The following is a 21,392-nucleotide window of genomic DNA, read 5'->3' as shown; positions in this document are numbered from 1 at the left end:
AAAATACTTCCAGAACCAGCAGCTCCTCCCATTTCACAGTTCTATTTATTAACACTATTAAATAGATAAAATGAGGAAGGGGCAGAGGGGGACGGGGGACGGGGGCGGGTGTCTTTCTACTCTTTTGTTTGAAGTGTCACTCTTTGAAAGAACTCATCAGAACTTCCAAAGACAAGTATCCTCATATACTGTATATTGAGCCGACACTGCATCAGGTATAATTCAAAGTCTCCCTTCTTTCTGTTGAAACCATGTTTAATGGTCCAACATCCACTATTTCATCAGGTGATTTGGGGAAATTGGGGGGGCTACCTTGGTGGTGCATTGATGGGAAAATGAGCCACAATGGTTGATTCAGAAAAAGGGAACCACAACTATCTGCAGTACAGACGCTATGCAGCCCATGAAAATGTAACCAAGGACCATTTGCCCGTCATCCATGTGTTTGTTGATTCATAATTGTCAACCACCTGGCTAAACTGTCCTTCGCACAAGCACGTCATTCTTCTTTTATGTTTGTTTTTTTTTGGCATTTCCAGAAAAAGCAAGATAGATGCTATCAGAACTGCATAACAGAGTCACATTCAGTGTATGTGGATAAGAATACATCATGAAAACACCATGAAATCAGATCTGATTTTTATCCAGATATGAGACACTTGTGACAAGTGTAAATAGGACTTTTTAATTCCACTGTGAGACATGAAACTATTAGCAAGAAAGATGAACTATTATAAAACCACCATTCTCTCATGGATAAAGTGTCTCTACAGCCTCCTTTTTAAAGCAAAGTGAGGAAGAAGTGACCCATCTGAAAGATAATTGAAACAGTGTCAGCCTTATATTCAGAGAGAAAAGCTCCAGCCAAATCTGGATGGTTTAGCAGAACTAACAAGTTCATCCTGGTGATGTTTTCAGCTGCTTCCGCTACTTTTAAAGAAAACAGTCATTATGTGATTAAATGTTTTCCAAGAGGCTAAAATTAAGGCAACAAATGGTAAAGGGTGAAATCACAGTGTGTTCACAATGTGTTCAGGGCCAGTTATCATCGTTGAGGTAATCCACTGCAGTAAAATTCACGTGGATTGGAGCTGCCTGAATAGTGCCCAGCTAAACAGAGCCCATAGCAGTCCAACTGAACAGAAGCACACTCACTGGCCCATGCACACAGACAGACATATGCCTGAATCTGCAGAGATGTTAGGCATGACGTAACAACAGTAGGCACGATAAAAACATGCATAAATAAAAAGAGATGATAGATCAGTGAGTTTAAAGGAATAGATTGATCCATACTGGATCATGTATATCTTGTTGAAGTGATTCTACATAAACTGTGTCTTGTTTTGAATGAACAGAGGAAACTGGACTGTTGACACACAAGATTGTGACAAACTCTTACCACATGGATCCATTTATATAATGAAAATAAGTTCATGTATCAAAGTATTTGTGAGAAATTTCTCTGTCAAATGCATGACAAAGAAGTCAGGTAGTACAAGTTACACTGAAGCAGAGAATAATTAAGAAAAGTGGGCAGAGGGAAGTTAGAGGTTTGATATACTTTATATCAGTTAAGGAAAAACATCACTCAAAGCCTTTGACTGAAGCCCGCGCTGAAAAATGTAGAATGCCAATGTGTCAAATGATGAGGATGTTAGAAAGGAAATTGATATGGAGATTTACAACAACTTCTTGAAAACCAATTTGACCTCACCTTTGTTGTTGGAGATGCCATAGTCAAAGCCCTGTGCTCCATTTGAAGTTGCGGCTCTGTTGAAGGCCTGCACAGAGAAAGGGCTGGGGGGTGGGGTCTGGGCCCCATGCTCAAGCAAGGCTTGCTCTACAAGAACAAATCACATCAAGTTATTTTACAATTTTGTGGTTCAAAAATCCCCCAAGTTGACTTCAAATCTTGTTATGAGCAGTGCGGTGGCTTACCCTCATCATGGCGAAGGTACTGGTTTCCCCCGCGGTCTCTGGCCAACGACCAGGCCTCTCCCTCATCACTCTCACAAAACTCCACTACACTGTTCTTATCCAGCTGTACCCAGGTTCCCTCTGAGTTGACCACCTGATATACAAACAACACTCTTTATCCACACTCACACACACACTGAACACTTGTCACAAACGCTCTGTCTAGCCCTCATCTATCAAAATCCAGTCACAGCCATTTACCCCATTAACCCCAGCCCATTCATCTCATTACTGCACAGACAAAACCATGACACAAATTCTATTACAGTAGATCACTAACATGCAAACATTCAATTCAGCTGATTGAAACATACAAAATTCACAGCAGTAGATCACATTAATTAGATTTTGTGTATCAGCAGACACGGCGGGACAAAACTGGTGTAGCTAAAATAGAATAAACACTTACTCTAAAAAGGGGTAGCTTATTGAAAGATAAATGCATGAAGTTGTTTTTTTCTCAACTCTCTGAAATTTTGTCATTTTGGAAAAAACAGACACAGATGGAAGTATTAGTATATGAGCAGGCTGCACCTCCCAGATCTAGACAGGGCATTCCAGTACAGGCTCAAAGAGGAAACTATTGAACAGCATGACACACCACAGCAGCCAACGGCAAATATCCAAAAAGAGGGGGTCACCAGGCCAAAGACAATTTTAAAAGTTCAAAGTACCAAGTCATTGACAGGATTGTTAAAAGTGCAAGAAAGATACAGTCAAGGCACAGAACGGCTCCAGCAATTTGTGATCAGACTTCCTCTGACATGTCTTGAGGTAGCTGAATATGACACCCTGAAACTGCAATGGATTTACAGACAAAACTGAAATTAGTAAGTAAAGAAGCACACAGCCACAGTAAGACCTCAGCAAGTGGAAAGAGAACAGAGCACACACCCACACCCAGAAGCACCTGATGTATTCCCCTTTAAAAAGAGAGTTTACATTCTTTACATTCACAATCATTTCAGCATAAGTTAAAACAAGGAATACTAATCTGCCTGTTAGAAAATTATTGTGAGGCCAGAATCTACGAACAGCAGCTACAGTACATTAACGTGATCTAAACAAACCGATTTATTCAACTCTATCCACAAAAAACACATTTCATTATTTGGGGTGAGTGCGTACCTCGCCTATGGCCTTGACCATGTTGCCAAGTACTAACATTCCAATGGGGATACCCCTAAGGTTTGGGCAGCTTCTGATGTTGTGACCAGAGGGGCCGGTCTTCACTACCTTATAAAGCCCCGGGCCGCCGCCCTGCCCTGCCCTGTTCTGCACCCGATTGGGGGCCTCGTGGGAAGGGCAGCTGCTCACCTCCTTCACGTCCTCCTCCGATTGGCCCCTGACCTCCTGCAAGAGGTGAGAGCATGGATTAGATTGAGAGCAACATGTCAAAATGCTATGACAGAGCAGGACTAGCTTCTGTTTCTACAAAGTATTTTTACACTGTTGTAAAAGAGCGTGTATGCTCAGCAAAAAGTATGAACATTAGGTCTTTAAAAAAAGCAACCTAATTTCTTTCTTTCCTGTCTTTAAAAACCTTAAGCCACTCTGAGAGGTTGAGTCTCTGTCTGATGAGTTGCTTTTGTTTATATCACATCTTCATCATCATAATATTATAAAGAATGGTCACCCGTATTTTAAAATGCTTCAATATAAAAGTTTCAATATAGTTTAAGATCAAAATACTTGCAGTTAGTAAATAAGAATTCAAGTTTCCATCCAACATTGCAGCGGTGCAAAATAATTGGCCGACAGACTCGGATTCAGCAGTTTTCTTATTTTAAGTCTAAAGGAAGGCATGCTATGACACACAAGGATACAAGACTATACATGACAAGCCTTTCAAACAAGACCTCATGCAACAGACTGGAAGTTAGTGTCTTCAACCCCATGCAACACACAAGCTTGAACAGTAATTACTTAAAAATCCCAATCGTGAACACTGCAGGAGTCTATTACAGCAGTGACCTATGAGTTATCATCGCCATCAAGACGTCAAAATTACTAAACACAGACAACCATGCAACTGTGTTCGACCTCTTGTGCCTGATTGTAACACTGTGGAAAGACTACAAAGTCACAAGGGGTTCAAGAGGACATGTAGAATAACAAATAGATGATAAGCTATGGGGCAGTCAAGCTATTTATCCCTCCTTCATACAACTCACCTGTGGCGGGAATATAGTTAAGGGGGTCCACGACAAAAAGGCGATATCCCTGACTCCTTGGCTAGCGTTAAAGACATTCTGAGCAACAGATTGTGAGACAGTCAAGAAACAGTAGACGACTCGAGAGAGAGAGAGAGAGAGAGAGAGAGAGAGAGAGAGAGAGAGAGAGAGAGAGAGAGAGAGAGAGAGAGAGAGAGAGAGAGAGAGAGAGAGAGAGAGAGAGAGAGAGAGAGAGAGAGAGAGAGAGAGAGAGGGAGCGAGAGAACGAGAGAATGAGAGAGAGAGAGAGAATGGGGGGAGGCGTTGATGTATTTTTTTGGAAGAGGAAAAAAGAATTTCGGGCTTGACTCGTATAGAATTTCTACCATCGGCGGTTATTTGAGAAAGTGAAGAAGAGACGACGAATCTGAATATGATGTCAGACCGGCCATTTGGTGAAATTGTAGAACACTGATAGAAGGGGGCCGCCTGTCAAATGTTTGAGCACTTTTCATTAAGTGTCGGACCAAATGCGTTGAAAAAACATCAAACCCACTGCAGGGGCAGAAAAAGGATTGAGAGTTCATTCCAAACACCGTATGGTTGTGATTTCCTAATCCATGACCAAATGACCTCAGAAGAAGAAAGGAAATGCATAGAAAAGAAGAAACTTCCAAAAAAATTCCCCACTTGGATGATGTAGTGTGTCATGCTGTTCAGACAGAGACCTTACATGGAAGCCTCCTAGCACCTAAAGCATTCCAATGCAAAGGTGGAATTGGAGTAGAGCAGTAGAGGGACAATTTCCCACTGACAGTTTTTGCGTGGTCCAGTGATTGCTTCATGACAGAAAACCACCCGGATGTTAACATCTGTTCTTTCAGATACTTCCAGTTGTACTGCAATATCACAGCAAATGCTTCAAATTACACCCGTCACAGTCCCTATTATGATACATTGTTGAATATTACGGCGGTTTTTGTGGCATGGAGCAAAATGTGAAAGAAACCCTTGTTATCACATGCTGTAGTGTGCCAGGTGTTTATGAATTGTGAGTTAGAGGCAATGAGGAAAAGTAGACTGAACAGTGCCGACTAACTGAAATTGCTCCTTTACTACCTTACTTCTCGTCTATCAATTCCCTCATTGGGGTTCACTTCAATGCACCAAACATATACTACCTAAGCATATGAGCATTTACAAGTGTTGCTTCCATTTAATTATAGGATGGTCACATTATGGTCACCTTTAAATATGTGTTAATGCATGCACGCTCCCAGCCGCTGTTCTCTTGCACAGTGCGTTAGTAAAAGTTTCATACTCAGTGTTGCTGATATTTCATGCAAGAGAACACCCCAAAAGTTGTACTCTGATGAAGTTCTCAGTTTACCATGCTTTGAGGACATTTGGGGAGTAGTTGCCAAACACTTGATAGTCCTTGAAAAGCGTTATCGTTAAACAACAAAGATGATCTGTGAGCTCATCCCCAAATGAACTGCGCAGGAGCCTCTGTCATTATTTAAACGGAGTCGGACTGCTCAGCAGGCCTTCTACTTACGTCGGCTGGGACCAGTAGGCTCCGGCCCAGATGCTGGTTAAAAGAGAGGCACCAGGCTTCAGTGTACCCATTCATGCTGGGAACGTACTTCTTTACTGTTTCATCATTGAGCCTGAGCCATACACCATCATCATTGTGGATCTACAGGAAAACAAGCAACAGAGCAGAGCACAGCCATGCCATCCTGTTACTATGGAAACAGGAGGGGCAACATCCTCTCTCGCACACACTCACGCGCACACACACACGACCAACACCTCTGAGGCTGCAGGAAAAGTCTCCAATAAAATGAGAGGACGGTAACCTTTTCAGACAAGGACTACGTAACAGCGGCGTCTTAATCTTTGTGTTACAGCGATGGTTTTTTGGATTCAGACATGGGTGTCTTTTATATTCATGTTACTGTCTACATTCAGACAGAAAGACTATACAAACATGACAGGACATTTACGGGAAGAGCCATGTCCTTGTGTGATATTTGGTACCTGGTGTGTGAGAGGGAGCTGCATCACCGCGGGGAGCAGCACTGAGTTAAAAGGTTATGATGTGTTATATAAGAAGATATGATGGAGTGTTGTCTGTTCTTTCACAGGCTGCATCAGCAGATTTGCAGCTGAAGCCTTAATTAATCAACACAGGTTGACAAGATGCTCACAGCAGTAAGCAAAGGATTTTCCTGGATATGAATTTATTCTTCTATGCACTGAAAAAATATAGAGGTGTGACAGTGGTTTGGTTATTGTTAGGGAGGTTTAATGTTTTTTTTTTAATCTTTATTGTCAAGGCAAAGGGGAAGATAATCTTTTTATAGATTGATCTGACACGAGAAAACTCTTCAAAACTGCTTATAATTAGCTTATTAACATTTTTGTGTTTTAGGCATACTGTTAGTCAAGTCACCTGATATCATTTACTGTGTGCATAAGATATGATAATTGAAAAAGAGTGCTCTTCAAAAAGAGAACAAAACTTGCAGTACGTTTCTTGTGCCGTTTCTTCATTGCTTGTTTAACCTCGTGCTGCTGTAGCCTAATTTTATGACACTAAATCCAACCTGGTAAGATTGTTGTCGTCATTTTTACGTAAAGGTGACTCGGGCAGTTCAGATTGAAGTAAATATTAACATAACGGGAGCATGCCTGAAAGAGGCTTAAGTTGAAGTTACGTCAGAGTACCAGTAATACACAGACAATGTTATCAGAGGCTGGGAGTGGAGATCTGCAGGACTGGTAAATATGTGTGGCATTATAAAGCTCACGGACTTGAGAGGAAATCCTTTAGTCAGTGCTTTACATTATTTGGCTTTTTGGTGCAGGAGTTCACGCCTTTCATGTAGCCTCAGAGTGTCTCGGAAGAGTATGAAGCAACATAAAATAAGAGGAACAAATTTATAAGCTTTGAAAGAAAGTAGTAATCATTATTGAGAGAGGTAATTACACACAATACAGAGAAGCCAAAGGACTCAAAATTACTGTTCTAGACAAAACACATAATGATTACAATTCTTATGATTCTGTCCTGGTTGATTTAAAGAAGAAGAAACACAGAAATAGAGTAAAAGTGGATAGTGCTCCAGCTAGTCTAGTCTACAACTTATATTCTCCCAGGGCTTAAGTCAATTACCTCGTCAATGAAAGTGATGGTGCCATTGACATGCACTATGCCTATTTGTTCACTCTGCAGGGAGGGGTGACTACGCACACGCAGGCCTGCGCTGTCCTTGGACACAAATTTGCGGACCTGAGAGAAGCAGAGGGGAGATGGAGACCGTGAGCCGCAGGAGCAAAGAACAGAAAGAAATAAAGACAATAAGTGAAGCAGGAGGAGAGAGAAGAGGAAGCAGAAAGTTGACGGTGGGAGGTCGCATGCATTAACCCACTCAGAACCTTCCTCCATGTACACGCATCCACAAAGCAAAAGATGAGGAAACTTTAGGTGCTCTATTTTGAATAAGTTGGATGAAGTTTGCTTCAGTGCTGCTTCCTTCATCTATTTTGCATGGCAAACCATGGTATATACTGTCAGAGGGGATATACACAGTGCTAATGCGTATATTGTTGCTTGTTTCCCCATTATAGATCAAAATCTAAATTGTAACAATTTTCATAAACAATGATGACTCCAACTTGTCAAATATTAGTTTTATGTATTCTTTGTAATTAAAGCACAGAGTTTTTGAAACTTTTTTATTTAATAAGTCTATAACCTGAGTATTGTGAACTTTACCACTAAAGTGGCAGAAAGACTCCAGGACAAACGCGTATGTCACCGTAGTAATATTTTTCACCTCATCATGTTATGAGAAACATATCAGCAAGCATGTGCTTATTTGCACATTCAACCAAGCAAAGCAACATCAGACTGGAGTCCTCCCTATTGCCACCTAATGAGCAGACAGATATCCATGGTGTTCTGTTGACCAATATTTGCTTCATCAGACCAGCAAAGCAAAACAAGGCGTTGAAAACAGGTTAACGCTGTCCAGAAGAGCAAAAGCCGTCAATTCTCAGCTTGAAAGACAATTCTAACAATCCTTTCAAATTACCCAGAGTCTTGGCTTGTAGTTGTATTTAGAAATTGTCAGCAAGTGTACAAGGCAGGACACATTGTGTTTGGCCTGTTGAGTTGTATTTGATCGGTGATTGCCTTCATGCATGTGTTTTATAGGTGTGTTAATGTGCTCGTTGATGCAGATATTTGATAATCAGAAGAAAAATCTCACCTTGCTGGGCTGAGGTTCAGCTTTTGGTTTGACCATCTGAGTTCCAGGTGGTATCATGCCTTTAGGAGGGTCTTTGACTTCTACCTCCAAGCCAGCATCTAAAAAGAAACACAATTTAAAAGATGGAAATACTCATTTATCAAACAGAGAGTTTGCATGTAATGTCGCTTGCAACAGTCAGTTTAACCTGTATGGCAAACATGCAAAATACAGCATTCTCTCAAAGTTAAAAAAAAAACATGAAAAGCACTGACTCAAAAGGGCTGCTGTGCAACCACAAGAGATTCAGAAAGAGTCACTTTCTAACATGCTAATGAAGGAACTAATCAAAAGCACACAGGTTTCTGAATGAAAGGTGTAATAAAAATCACAGTAGTCTATCCACAGGCAACCAGAGTATCCTTTGAAGTCCATATTACTGACTAAGCTAAAAAAAATTGTGCTTCATGCATGTTTTCCACTGGCAGCAACAATAAAACAGCCCACATCCTTTAGAGTAAAACCATCATCTCAAATGTTAACTGACTAACAAAAGCACAACTTAGCATTTAGCACAAACTACATCATTATATGTTCAAATACCTTTAAGTATATGTGCATTAACAATTAGTTAATTCATGAATCAATTACTTAATTAAGAGGGTTTTTAGTCTCAAAATGTCACCATTGTACAGTGTACAACTTACTTTCAGGGTTCATCATGTTGTTTTCACTAACTTACACTAAACCAATGTTAAAAGCTCAGACATGCTAAAGGCAACAGGTTAGATACTTCCGTGGAGTAAAGCTACATGGAGGATATTTAGATCCTGTATGTCAGGAAACTCAAACTATGGTCACATTTCAGCGTCCACAGAGCACAGACTGTACCAGACTGTGACACAACATATACACAGAGCTCTTCCCATGTTTAACAAATAAAGCAAGATTGTCGTTGTTGTTGATGGTATCACGAAACAAAGTATATCAATGCATATCTTCCTTTCACTGTCTGGGAAAAAGCTTTCGAGGACTGAAGCACTGACATATATTCTCACAGACATATATTACTCATATTGACATAGGCTACCTATTTCAATTCCATCAATGGTGACATGGATTGTGTAGAGACCCACTGCTCCTGGAGTCCAGTTGGCACTGTAGGTTCCATCAGTGTTGGCACGAATCAGCATGTTCTCACTGGGCCTGAGCAGGATATAAGCAATAATTAGATAGTTTCTAAATGGAAAATGTGCTAGGCTCTGCATTATATCACTTACCTCTTTGGGGTAGGGGAAGCAAAGCGCAGCTCTTCAAAAGAGTAGTTTTCATATGCCTACAAATCACAAAGCAGAAGTATTAAGGTAACATTGTGATCCTGCCCATTGAAATATTTTTCCATATAAATAATTTTGACAGATTTCATTATGATCATAATATTTAGTATGTGAACAACAGATTTTATAAAGGCCAAACAGCTACACCCTGTGGTAAATGTGCAGCTTGCTAAGTGTAAACAAGATATTTTCTGTGAGTGAGTTACATGAGGCTGACCTTCATCATGGTAATAGCAATGTAGCGAGCTTCTTTCACAATCATGGGCTCGTATGTGGCCTCTAGCTTGGGCATAGGCAGACCTCCAAAGGTTAGGTCGGGACCGGAGGACGAAGGGGAGGAGCTACCAGGTAGCCGCTGCAGCTTCTTCACATTCTCCGGCTGCAACGACTTCTTCTGGGAAACAGGCACAGCCTTTACTTCCACCTGGCAATTAAACAGATAAGGGACATGAGACAGAGAACTTTAAAGAACTATGACAGTATAATTTGTCATTTTAGTTTTATTTCAAATAATTATGTCTCTGAAGCAGAGAATCAAATGCAGTTATCCCAACCTTCATGTTAGGAACATGCACCACATCTCCATACTGGTCTTTGGTCTGGACAACAACGGTAGCTGGCCACCCACAGCGAATGTCATCTTTGTTCAGGATCAGCGATGTCTTCTGGGGGTCTGCATAAGAGTCTGGCTGCAGCCACCTTTAGGAAAGACAGAACAAAGGGACGATAACAGGATATGACTTAATGACTTATTTGTAATGATGACTGGCCATTACCAATCAAAACGTAAGATAATCTGTCATGTAAACACTTTGTTTTCTGAGTGAGATGTTGCACTTTGGGGAACGTCTCTCTGTATCTGTCCTCATAAACCTCTACATCATTATTCCAGTACTAATGCTCGCGCCAAGGCGGAGCAACGCTTCACCCCTATCCGCACGATGGTACTCATTATTCAAGAAAAATCCTCCCCTTCCTCGCTTTACACAGAGAAGATGTTCTAGTAGTGAGACACCTCATGTTATCAGAAAACGGGGGTTACGGGATTAGTAACCTCAAGTTCTCTCTCAAGCATTAATTTCTCACTATGGGGATTTGTAGTCTATTGTATTGACAGATAAGCTTATCCCCACAACTGACTTCCTACCTGCGAGGTCTGATATTAATGACAACCAACTACTCTCTGCCCTCATGAGTAACTTCCCAGTCCCTGAATCTCGCATACGTGGTTAAACATTCCTAGATGTAACCTGAGAAAAAAATGTCCACCCTGACACGGCGGTGAAAATGACATGCTCAACTCATCCTCAGTGATGACACTCATCACTGTGCTGTGTGCCTAGTGGAATCACTACCTGTGAAGATGTTATTAATCTCAGTATTTGCAGACACTGTCTAAATTAGATGTATTTCCCAACCTGGAATAGATAACGCAGCTTGGGTGTTTAACACGCACACACGCACACACACAATGATATGATGATATGCAATTTACCACTACCGTATATTTCAGAATTGGTAATGAACAGTTTTCATTCTTGTCAGGTAAGAAGAAGTGACCAGAGACAGTGAGAGGTGCACAGGTTGGCTCCTTGCACCAAATCTTACCTTGCCAGACGTCCTCCACTTGAGCTCTGCACACATGTAATGAAGTCCTCAAGGAAAGAATGCTCATTGGTTTGAAGGTGCAGAGGCAGATTCCCCTCCAGGGCCTCTAGGATGGTGGGGGAGTGAGACAAGGCCAGACCCTTCCCCAGGATCCCCGAGTGGGATTTACACACCTGGTGAGGGTAAAGGAAATAGGAATCAAGGATGGAAGACTACAAGTTATAAAAAGCCTTTTCACTTTGCTTCTTAAATAATACTTCTGAATTTAGCAGATGACACACCTGAAGAGAGGCTTCCTCGAGAATCTCAAGATCTTCCTCCAATTCATTGCCTAAAATTAAAAAAGATTAGATTAAGGGACAAATGCTTTACTCAAGGTGTGAAACAAGATGACTTTGCTTGTATCAATAACACAATAGAATGCATTGTAAGTACAGATTATAACTACTGCCTCACAAAATACCCTCATCCACAATTTTCCATACCTATAGGGAGAGCTAGGTCTTTCTTCATCAGAGCTGCAGCACACACACTGCCCAGGTAGGCCAACTCTTTCTCTAGTTGGATGGTACCCTGAAATGTGAAAAATGCATTAATCAGAAAGTTCACTCAACATTTTCTCCAGCTGAACACACATTTCTCATTATACAGATATCATACAGAATGCAGCTCACTCGAGAGATCTAATTATGATTCTCTAACACAAAACTATTATCCAGAGTGACAGAAGGCCAACCTGCTACACATAGGAAAATATACAATGACTGTACCTCATCATGGCCAGGGTTGAATTCATATCCCACAGCCACACACTTAAAGCCGTAAAAGCAAGCTTTCTCATCTTTCACATAATCCGAAGCTGTTTCCAATGAAAACAGAACTTCATTTCCTGAAAGTAGAGAGGACAGAAAAACACATCAGTGGATGAAGGGAGAGATGGGTGAGAAGAGTTCTGTAAATAATCTTTGATGGGTATAGAATGGTGTTACTACTTATTTATGCTACATAATAGAAAACAGTAACATTGCCTTTGCTGCTTTTCTTGCTTGGCATAGATTAGTCTTTGTGGGGTTTTATGGTCACCATAGTGCAGGCAGTTTGAGAGTTTCTTGCCCTCCTTTCACTGTTTCGGATATGTACTATGTTATCCCTAGCGCTGATCTTAGGAGTGCTGATGCCTTACTGGCTGAATTTCTGGTACAATAAACTGGGCAGTAAGCAATAGCAAAGACCTTAAGTGCATTTACATGCTCAGTGAAGATAACTCTGCCATAATGTCAAAGCTACATGTCCAATAAAGGCAGTACTGCTCTGCCCTTCTTACCTGGGAGCACAAGGACAGTGGTTGGCCAGCCTGTGGAGCCAGAGAACTTCTTGAGCTCAGTCCAGGTATTGATGGTGTCATGGATCAGAGGTTTGGCCCCAAGGCAGGACAGGTGGAGGGTGCGGCTGGGGATGAGCAGACGTAAAACATCCTCTGGTTGTGCAGTGCCACACTGTGGGTCAAACTCAATGGTGGTCCAACGGACACAATCTGGGAATGATACCTGGGGCAAGGTGATGCATAAAAAGATTAGTTTCAGTTTGAATGATGCTCTTGTCTCTTACTTTTTCAGAGTTATTTCTTTAGGTGTAAGCCTGCTAAAAGATTCCTTACCCTGTATTGTGTGACACCAGATTGCTTGTAAGGGTGGTCACTCTCAATTACTGAGTAGTGATTGGAGGTGGTACAAGCCGACAGGCCCTGCTCAGGCTGGTTGCCAGTCGTGCTGTCTGTTGACTGGTTGGGGTTGAAGGTGGGTGGGGCGTATTTTTGGTTGAGGGCAGAGACAGCCGGTAACAGCTCTTGAACCAGCCCAAAGACCTCAACAGCAGCCTGTATGGGGTAGGGGAGTCACCACAATACCACATGAGGGAGAGACAATCTACTAGTCAAAGATGAAAAGTTTCACCTCCTGGTTGGACCTCTTACCTTAGGTACAGATGCAGCCACAGGGCCAATGTAGGCCAGGATAAGGGGTAGGAGCATGGAGAACAGACTGGAGGAGCTTAATAGCTCGGGGATATCATCCACTGGAGACATAAAGGACATAAATAAAACTGAAAACAGGCTGAACAGACAGGATACAAATTAAATAGCTCTTGGCAGTTACAAAGTTACAGATATAGGTTTTTTGCCTACCATCAACAGCGAATGCCCTGTGAAGCAGGTCCTTTGCAGCTCTGACCACAGCGCTGACCACAGACAGAGCTCGACTACAGTTTTTGTCCTCTTCATTGGCTTTGCTCAGCAGCTGAGACTGGAGATCCCCATCATACTCACTCCTACAGCCATGAGACAAAACTTAAGTTAGAAAAAACTCCAAATACTTCAGATATCTGATACAGGGAAATTCTTTTTGTGATTACCTGTAGTAGAGAATCTGTGGGATCTGTCCTCTGGTCTGGTTGGTCCCATTGCTACTCAAGCTGCAGGTGCTGAATGTGAAGGACACACCATCAGAGCACTGCACTGTGGTCATACCTCCATCCCCATTAGCAGTCCTGCTGCCGTAGTTTCGTAATCGGACAGCATACTTCACCCCTTCCTGCAAAATAATGAATTTGTCAGTGTGACTTTTTTTTATCCGAAACTAAACTCACATTTTATGAATTTAGACAACAGTTAAATCCTCACAGTTGTATCTCAACATCAAACTACATAAATATATTAGATATTAGAGAATGAGAAACCTTTTGACTGGTACCGTATACGTACCTTGAGTGGCACCGCCTTGTCCAGGCGAATTTCAGCAATATCACTGGGAGAATCATCTGTGCTGTAGGTACCCTTCACCAGCTCTAGAGACGTCCACCTGTGAGAATGTGCCGAGTCCCCTGGGTGCTCTGTCTGCGCCTGAAGGGTAAAGGAACAAAAGTGGTACAAATAGTGAAATAGCAAAGCTTGATATCTTCCCAGCAACACCAGAGAACACTTCTAAGCTAAAAATGTGTTAGTCTCTTACATCATCAGCGAGCACCTCTAGTTCATACTCATGGATGCCCCCTCCTCCGTACACGCAGACGCCAACCAGCACAACGCCTGGCTTGTCCACTGTCATACAGATGGCATCAGGAGAGCCATTGCCTGTGTTCCAACTGCGGCCCTGGCTTGTTTTGGTGAAACGGTTAGGAGATGCTTTCACAGAGTGCAGCGAGTTCAGCCCATCGACCTAATAAAAAAGAAAAGATAAGAGGCATAATCATCATATCAACCCTTTTATAAAACTTCCTAGGCCTGATTAACAGATTAAAAGAGGAATAATTAAATCCTACTGCAAATATTATCAAACAATAAGATTCTAATTGAAAACCCCTGTTCTCTGCATAAAGATCATGATACAATCACAAAGCAGTATGCCTACCATCATGTGGCATTATTTAAAACAAAGAATAAAAAAGGTCCATTTTAATTATTGTGGTACAAGTAAAGGCTGTTATCTATGTGTGAATACCATCCATGTCTTTCATTTACTGATAAAAAGAAGTGCAGAAAAGAAAGTATGTCATATAAACATATAACGTTTGGCATGTGTTAGTTAATCTGTTACTATTTATATCACAATGCCGACTACAGGGAGCCAGACACAGCTGCAGAGGGACCTATTCAGGTGCCCTGGGGAGGAAGCGATGTTTCCCTAACAACAGACTGGGGGAAAAAAAACTGTGATGGTCGATGGCTGCTGTCAAGTGGCGGTTACTATGGCAATGAGAACTTAAGAGTCCTGACTGCGGTACATGGGTATGCGTGTGAACAGCGAGAGTGATGATAATTGAATAAAGAATGTGAGAGAGGGGGAGCAGCAGACACCAGACAGTCCAACCCACTTCATGACTCAGCCTATCATAAATATAATACTGAAAATCCACTGCTCCCTTTTTGTTACCATTTTTTTGACAAGCATAAAAACACTGCTTTGTTCCAAGCAAGAGCTGTCAGTATGAAGAGTTAGTTAGAAAACAATTGAGCTTTAAGTAAAATGACTTGGAATGAGGAAAGATGTGCACTCTGGGGGACAGATCTGTCATCACCACGCACCTCATCTACAACTTACACAGCTTATGACAATCAAGCAAAGTGCGATTCCATTTTAACATAATTGTGAGCTGAAGCTGTTCCAAATAAAACTGAATGTGGCAGAGAGCATCCTGATTAGTGGGCAATAATTACACTGACAGAGACACCAGATGTTAAAAGAGAAAACACTTAACAGATGACAGTTGCATGAAAAACAAAGAGAACATCAGGATTCAATGTCTGCTAACGCCAACCCTACTTTTGGTTCTAATGAGCGTTTCCGTGTTGTGGATATATATAAAGGTTACCTCAGAGCCCAGGGCGGAAGCGGTGAGCTCAGAGACGATGGAGGCTAGCAGACCACAGGTGTTGGAGACCAGGTGTGGAGAGAACAGCTCTACCTCTTTTCTCAAACTCTTCCTCACCGGCAGCACCACAATCACCAACATCTTCTCCAGAACCTCCCGGAAACTGGTCATGCCCATCAGGTTCTCCTCAGTCTATGGTTGTACGAGATTTCCACAAGAATATGGTATTAATAATCAGAGGGACGATAACAGAAGTGACAATAATTGATGTGTATGATGTGCAAAAACTCACATGGCTAAGTTTCTCCATATGGGCCACCAGCAGGGGGAAGCGGTGAGCAAGGGCCGAGTCGTTCTCTGTGCTGACTTGTTTGACTAGGGAACGCAAAAGCACTTCCCCGTCATATGCAATGGGCAGGATGGATGTCAGCTTGACCGAGGTGTTGCACAAAGCTGACATGACAGCCGCAAGCAGACGACTGCTGGATGTGCGAAAGTTTGCCTCAGCAATGTCCTGAAAAACAGGGAGGATGACTTGGATGAATCTCTGACTTCATTATCTTTTTGAATTTCTTCACTGATGTCAATAACCTTCAATAACCCAGAAATATGAGTATCTAAAATTATGTAAAGTAGCTGTGCTGTACATTTTATGTGAAACACTCATTTGGCTGAGCTATTTTGAGAATCATAATTTTGTAAATGATCAAGAAAAAATGCCAAACATCAGTAACTTACCTGGTCCAGGCAGTTCAGCAGATCACAAAGACAGGCCCACTGCAGGGCTGGAGTTGGGTAGAAGGAGTGGAAGCAAGCAGTGAAGGTGTTGTGGCACTCCTGCAGCACAGCTTCAAGCAGAGTAAGTGGCTGAGACAAGTAGCCCTGGGGGTCGTTGTCCAGCTTGGTCAAGCAGTTGTCCATGCCTTCTGACAGGATCTTCTTCAGCAAGCTGCGCGTCTTTCCCACGCACTCGGCCAGCTTGCTCGACTCCTCCACCACAGCTTTGGTGCTGGCTAGAAATCAAACGACATATCAAAAGAGAGATCAATCTGAGGATCTTATCTGATGCTACACTCTGAAATAAAGACTTCTATGAAATGAAATGAGACATTCACCATATAATGTCTGTAAACTACATTTAATCTATATATTAAAAAAACTGGTCTGTGAAGGTTTTGCTTTTGTAGGCCACAGACAAGTTACCTTAAATACTAAATAATATTTTGAAATATGAATCACTATTTATCATGGGGATATGCATTAATACCTTTATGGTTTATTCTTAATTTAAATATCAATTCATATATATTCACTAATAATTAGTAGTAGCGGCACTGCAGCTTCCTTTTTCCCAAGAAAGGAGCTATTGTGTTTCCAAGGATAAAATGAGGCTCTCCTACCAGCAATGGGGAAGATCTCACAGATGTAGACCCTGAGCAGGCGGAGGCAGCACGTGCCAACAAAGCGCAGTCTCTCTAAGTCCAGCAGGGTGGCCGTGTACTGGAAGCCCTTCAGCCCTCGTAGCTCCTCCACACCGAGTACCAAAGTGGTCCAGCTCCAGTGAAGGATACTCAGCAGGGACTCAAAGCATTCCTTAAGAGAGACAGAGGTAACAGTCACACACAAACACATGTTGAATGCAGTGCCACAGTGCTGTACAAAGTTATATTGATCTTTTCAAAACTTAGACATTACTGACCACTGAGACTGTTCTAGCGAACGAGCGTTTGAGGATGTGAACTGGCTCGCTGGTCTGCTGTTTCCCTTTGGATGCATTGCCATCATTTGAAGGAAGCCTGTTAAAGAAAAAAGGAAATCATTAATCACAAGCCAATAGACAAAAGAAGTTTTAATCACTGCTAAAACAATGTAAGGAATTTTACTTGCCTGTAAAGCAGCTGAGGTATTTGACCCGCATTGACATCTGTACCATTGTTGGACTTCTTAGAGCTTTTGAACTGAAATACCACACTAAAGGAAAAAAACAAAATAAATACATTAAATCACTGCGACCCACTTCAAATACCATTTCTGAAACACATGAAAAATGCACAAAGTTGATTTATTTTCAAATGCAATAGCATTACTAATCTTGCAAAATCAGTTTTACCCATCATCAGTAGTTATGGTAGCCTGTCCATGGGAGCCACAGTCACTGCTGGGACCAGACACTCTGGCCCACGCCACATACCACCAGCCCAGCTGCAGCAGCACTGGCTCATCAAACATCATGGCATATTTCTCCCTGAAAATGAAAAGACTGTCATTATCATCATCATCATATAGACATCGCTATCAAATATTAAAGTTGAAATATATTTCAATTTGTAATAAAAGACGCACAACTAAGTTACTTCCAACTAAGCAGTACTTAAAAATACATGTGGATCTTATCATTATGTAAACTTTCATGAATAGCTGCAAGAACAGAAGGGAAAAATCATTTCTTTCAAATGGTTCACAATGATGCATAAATGGTACCTGGCAGCACAGTCATAGGCCAGTACATCAGTCTCAGCCAGCAGATCACCATCTGTCTCATGATCGCCTCCATCAGGCCCCAGCTCAAAAAGCTGCACAACAACAGGATTCAGTTATATACTGTATTTGATGCAAGAATCCCACTTAATCCATGAGATTATTATCTCTTTTGGTAATTTATTAGTTTCAGGAGGGATATCCATAACAGTGTTGTTGATTGTGGTCAACTTCTAAATATTTTTGTTTGATTTTAGTGGCTCTGTAATTATTTTTAGAAATATTATATATATAGAAACTGCAAAGTAGTTGAACTAGTCATTTTGTACATTTGAGATACCCATGTCTACAATTTGTAGCAGCACACACACTATGGATTACTTAAAGGCAAATAATTCCAATTCCAATTAAAATGCATAAAAGTGTCAGAGGACTGCTCACCTTGATCTTAGCAGTGTACTCTCCTCGTCCCCCGAAGAGACCCAGCCCACCCAGCAAGATGTCTGCATCAGCGCAGAAGCGAATGGCCTCCACAGAGTGAGCTGAATAGCCCCAGCCACCACCGTGACCTACAACATTACAGTAACATGTAACAAACCAAAGCCCATAACAGCCAGATGTATCTCCTAGTATTCACTTAGCCCACTTACTCTCAAAGCGGTTCACCACACTGTAGTCCTCCTTGGAATAGACTTTCATCACTGCCTGAGTCTCTTCCTCTGCACTGGCTACACCCATCTTCAGCTCCTGCATGGCTGCCAGCGTGTCCAGGCAACCTAACAGATCACCACAGTATATTTTCCTCTTATCATCAGCTTTTGTGCATTTTACAAAAGATTTATGAGACACCTATGACACTTTGCTGAGTGGCTAGTGCAGATGATTACCAAGGATGTGTAGAGCTCCATGAGAGCGAGTGGTGGTGGCGTGGGATCCTGAGGGCAATGCAAGCTCTGGGCTAAGGATGCTACAGCGAGCCTGTAGATCTGTGGCAGAGGGCACCCTGGCATCAGCAATCACTGCATTGTAGCACCACATCTCTCTTGAAGCCGGCAGGAACCTTTAAAAGCACATAAAGAACCACGATTAAGGATAACATGTCAAGAGGTTTAATAATCAAAAAAGATTGTGAATCTTATCCGTAGAAAGTATTACCTAAATCTTTAAAAATGGGAATAAATATTGGCAATACACTGGTTAGCTGAAGTACAACATAATGGTAGCATGTGAATTATTAATACGAATAGCCCTTGGACTGACCTCCATATGACATCATACACAGGATCCAGACACAGGCCAAATCCCTGCAGGTCCTCCTGCTCAGAATCATTGAAAGTGCGGCAACTTCCATCCATTTTGTTTATAAGCAAGCATTTAAATGGAGGTGGCTCAGACACGGAGGAGGGCACAAGGCCAATGATGTGTTTACTGGCAAAGATCTCTGAAGTAGCTAGGACATGGGAGTTGATAAGGGCCTCATCGATCCGCAGGAATGTCTGGTCTCCGCTGGCACCAATCCAGGTAGCCTTGCGTCCATATTTGGCACCAATATTAGGCATGGGGGATGGCTTGGCATTCCAGTAGGGCATGTCTAGGATGGGCCGGCCCAACTGCCCTTTCTGAACAACAAGGAGATAACGTTCACACTCTGGAACATTTTGTGTTGTACTGAGATTGACTTAAATTTTGGATTCAAATAAGAATCCAGCACTTTCTGAGAAAGTAGCTGGTAACACTGGTTATCTTTTTCTTACCGAGAAGCTGCCAAATGTGAAGACTTGCCCATCCATAAGGAGAACAACAGTGTGGTTACTGCCTGCTGTCACCTGGATACTGGGACCTGGAAGGGCCTGCACCAGAGTTGGAGAACCCCTAGTAGGTAGAAACATTAGTTGTAGCTTGTGTGTCCATATCTGCTGGTCTGTATGTTTATGTCTGCTAAGTCAACAAAAGGGATACCTGGAGTTGACATCACCATGGCCTAGCTGGCCATGCTGGCCATATCCAAATGTGTAGACATCTCCATTCTCCATCAGCACCACTGTAAAGCAAGAGGAACATGAGTTTTATCTAGTCACTTTCTTCAGCTCAAGGTCTGTCCCTCTTGTAAGACTTTTTTTTTTTTTTTTTTTTTTTTTTTAAAACACAACATGCAGACAAATCTACCCAGAAGCAGCCATGAACCTACCTGAGTGGTGAAAACCGCAGCTGACTTGCACAGCTCGCAGCTCACAGTCAAATCTCACTGCCCCTGGTGGGTAGGTGGTTATTTTACTGGCATCCTTCTCTCCACGCTCGCTGCTGCCATCTACAAAGCAAACATTCAAGTCAGCACATTTGAGTAGAAGAGGGGGATGAGAGTGAAGTTTAGCTGCAACTTCAGACCGCCCAAGTGGATGTCTCTGCACAGTCCTGGAAAACTGAGCTGGAGGAAAGAGGACTCAAGAAAGAAGGAAGAACAGGGGAAAGCATGCCCGAAATAGAGAGGGGGGGAAACAACACCTCTGTAACAGAAAGGCTTTTGGTAACCAGTTCCATTAAAAGACCCGTCTCTCCATGAGTTAAAACTTTTAGTGGACAGATGGTTTGTTTCTCAAATAATTCGATTTTCTTTGACATCCGTCTGTGTTCAATGAGGATAAGGAAATCTGGTTTACCCTGAGCCCTGTGTAAGAGGTCAGAGTTGTGGCGTGTGAGTGGAAATAGTTGGACAGAGACCCATGCATTACAGTAAATATAATGACTGTCAATACCGTTTTGGACCAGGAACCAGTTCACTGTGATCAGTCGCATGAGATATAAAGTTTAAGTTTCAACACTCAAACTTCACAGTAAATGTAAAATAAATATTGACTGGCTCGTGGCCCAAAGATTCACAGGGTAGGATTGAAAGTTAAGCTTATGGACACAACTCCAAATGTCAGTGAGTACAAATAAAGTGTTCTTAAATGACATTTAAAGCACACAAAAGCTGCTTTGGAAGTCACAGACAGGAACATCATTATTGCCGATTTAGGGGATGTGGAGCACCGCTTCCTCTTCAGGAGTATGATATTATGAAGAAAGATGCTCGGGGGAAGTATCTCAAATAACCAGACCTCACAACTGTGCATCAACCACAATGCACAGTTCTGCAGAGGAAAGTTAGTCAGCAAAGTAAACATGTCTCAATTTCCTATATGACTTTAAGGAGGAAACGACTGCTGTTCTAA

General features: G+C 42.0%; 1 protein-coding gene across 12 annotated transcripts in view; it reads right to left on the bottom strand.

Annotated features, from left to right (window-relative positions):
• Nucleotides 1-21,392, bottom strand: part of mycbp2 (MYC binding protein 2) — a 59,163-nt gene that overhangs the window by 13,614 nt on the left and 24,157 nt on the right. For 6 of the 12 annotated variants that reach the window (XM_053328636.1, XM_053328637.1, XM_053328645.1 and 3 more), the window contains 37 exons: nucleotides 20,369-20,488; nucleotides 20,140-20,221; nucleotides 19,935-20,052; nucleotides 19,441-19,799; nucleotides 19,068-19,240; nucleotides 18,831-18,956; nucleotides 18,622-18,749; nucleotides 18,184-18,275; nucleotides 17,813-17,947; nucleotides 17,590-17,673; nucleotides 17,402-17,498; nucleotides 17,103-17,295; nucleotides 16,950-16,969; nucleotides 16,441-16,716; nucleotides 15,995-16,216; nucleotides 15,703-15,894; nucleotides 14,343-14,549; nucleotides 14,096-14,233; nucleotides 13,747-13,925; nucleotides 13,520-13,662; nucleotides 13,310-13,410; nucleotides 12,995-13,213; nucleotides 12,662-12,884; nucleotides 12,108-12,226; nucleotides 11,823-11,910; nucleotides 11,619-11,668; nucleotides 11,338-11,510; nucleotides 10,284-10,428; nucleotides 9,947-10,153; nucleotides 9,673-9,728; nucleotides 9,483-9,598; nucleotides 8,414-8,511; nucleotides 7,315-7,431; nucleotides 5,692-5,832; nucleotides 3,109-3,333; nucleotides 1,942-2,074; nucleotides 1,718-1,843 (listed from right to left, as the gene is read on the bottom strand). In XM_053328636.1, the coding sequence (XP_053184611.1) occupies nucleotides 1,718-1,843; nucleotides 1,942-2,074; nucleotides 3,109-3,333; nucleotides 5,692-5,832; nucleotides 7,315-7,431; nucleotides 8,414-8,511; nucleotides 9,483-9,598; nucleotides 9,673-9,728; nucleotides 9,947-10,153; nucleotides 10,284-10,428; nucleotides 11,338-11,510; nucleotides 11,619-11,668; nucleotides 11,823-11,910; nucleotides 12,108-12,226; nucleotides 12,662-12,884; nucleotides 12,995-13,213; nucleotides 13,310-13,410; nucleotides 13,520-13,662; nucleotides 13,747-13,925; nucleotides 14,096-14,233; nucleotides 14,343-14,549; nucleotides 15,703-15,894; nucleotides 15,995-16,216; nucleotides 16,441-16,716; nucleotides 16,950-16,969; nucleotides 17,103-17,295; nucleotides 17,402-17,498; nucleotides 17,590-17,673; nucleotides 17,813-17,947; nucleotides 18,184-18,275; nucleotides 18,622-18,749; nucleotides 18,831-18,956; nucleotides 19,068-19,240; nucleotides 19,441-19,799; nucleotides 19,935-20,052; nucleotides 20,140-20,221; nucleotides 20,369-20,488 (5,421 nt within the window). The remainder of the gene's footprint in view (nucleotides 1-1,717; nucleotides 1,844-1,941; nucleotides 2,075-3,108; nucleotides 3,334-5,691; nucleotides 5,833-7,314; nucleotides 7,432-8,413; nucleotides 8,512-9,482; nucleotides 9,599-9,672; nucleotides 9,729-9,946; nucleotides 10,154-10,283; nucleotides 10,429-11,337; nucleotides 11,511-11,618; nucleotides 11,669-11,822; nucleotides 11,911-12,107; nucleotides 12,227-12,661; nucleotides 12,885-12,994; nucleotides 13,214-13,309; nucleotides 13,411-13,519; nucleotides 13,663-13,746; nucleotides 13,926-14,095; nucleotides 14,234-14,342; nucleotides 14,550-15,702; nucleotides 15,895-15,994; nucleotides 16,217-16,440; nucleotides 16,717-16,949; nucleotides 16,970-17,102; nucleotides 17,296-17,401; nucleotides 17,499-17,589; nucleotides 17,674-17,812; nucleotides 17,948-18,183; nucleotides 18,276-18,621; nucleotides 18,750-18,830; nucleotides 18,957-19,067; nucleotides 19,241-19,440; nucleotides 19,800-19,934; nucleotides 20,053-20,139; nucleotides 20,222-20,368; nucleotides 20,489-21,392) is intronic. The other 6 variants (XM_053328638.1, XM_053328648.1, XM_053328640.1 and 3 more) reach the window with 3 other exon arrangements.

Source organism: Scomber japonicus, chromosome 11 (genome assembly GCF_027409825.1).
Source record: "Scomber japonicus isolate fScoJap1 chromosome 11, fScoJap1.pri, whole genome shotgun sequence".
NCBI classification, from domain to species: domain Eukaryota; kingdom Metazoa; phylum Chordata; class Actinopteri; order Scombriformes; family Scombridae; genus Scomber; species Scomber japonicus.
Note: the sequence above shows the minus strand (reverse complement) of the source record. Positions and strands in the feature narration are given on the sequence as shown.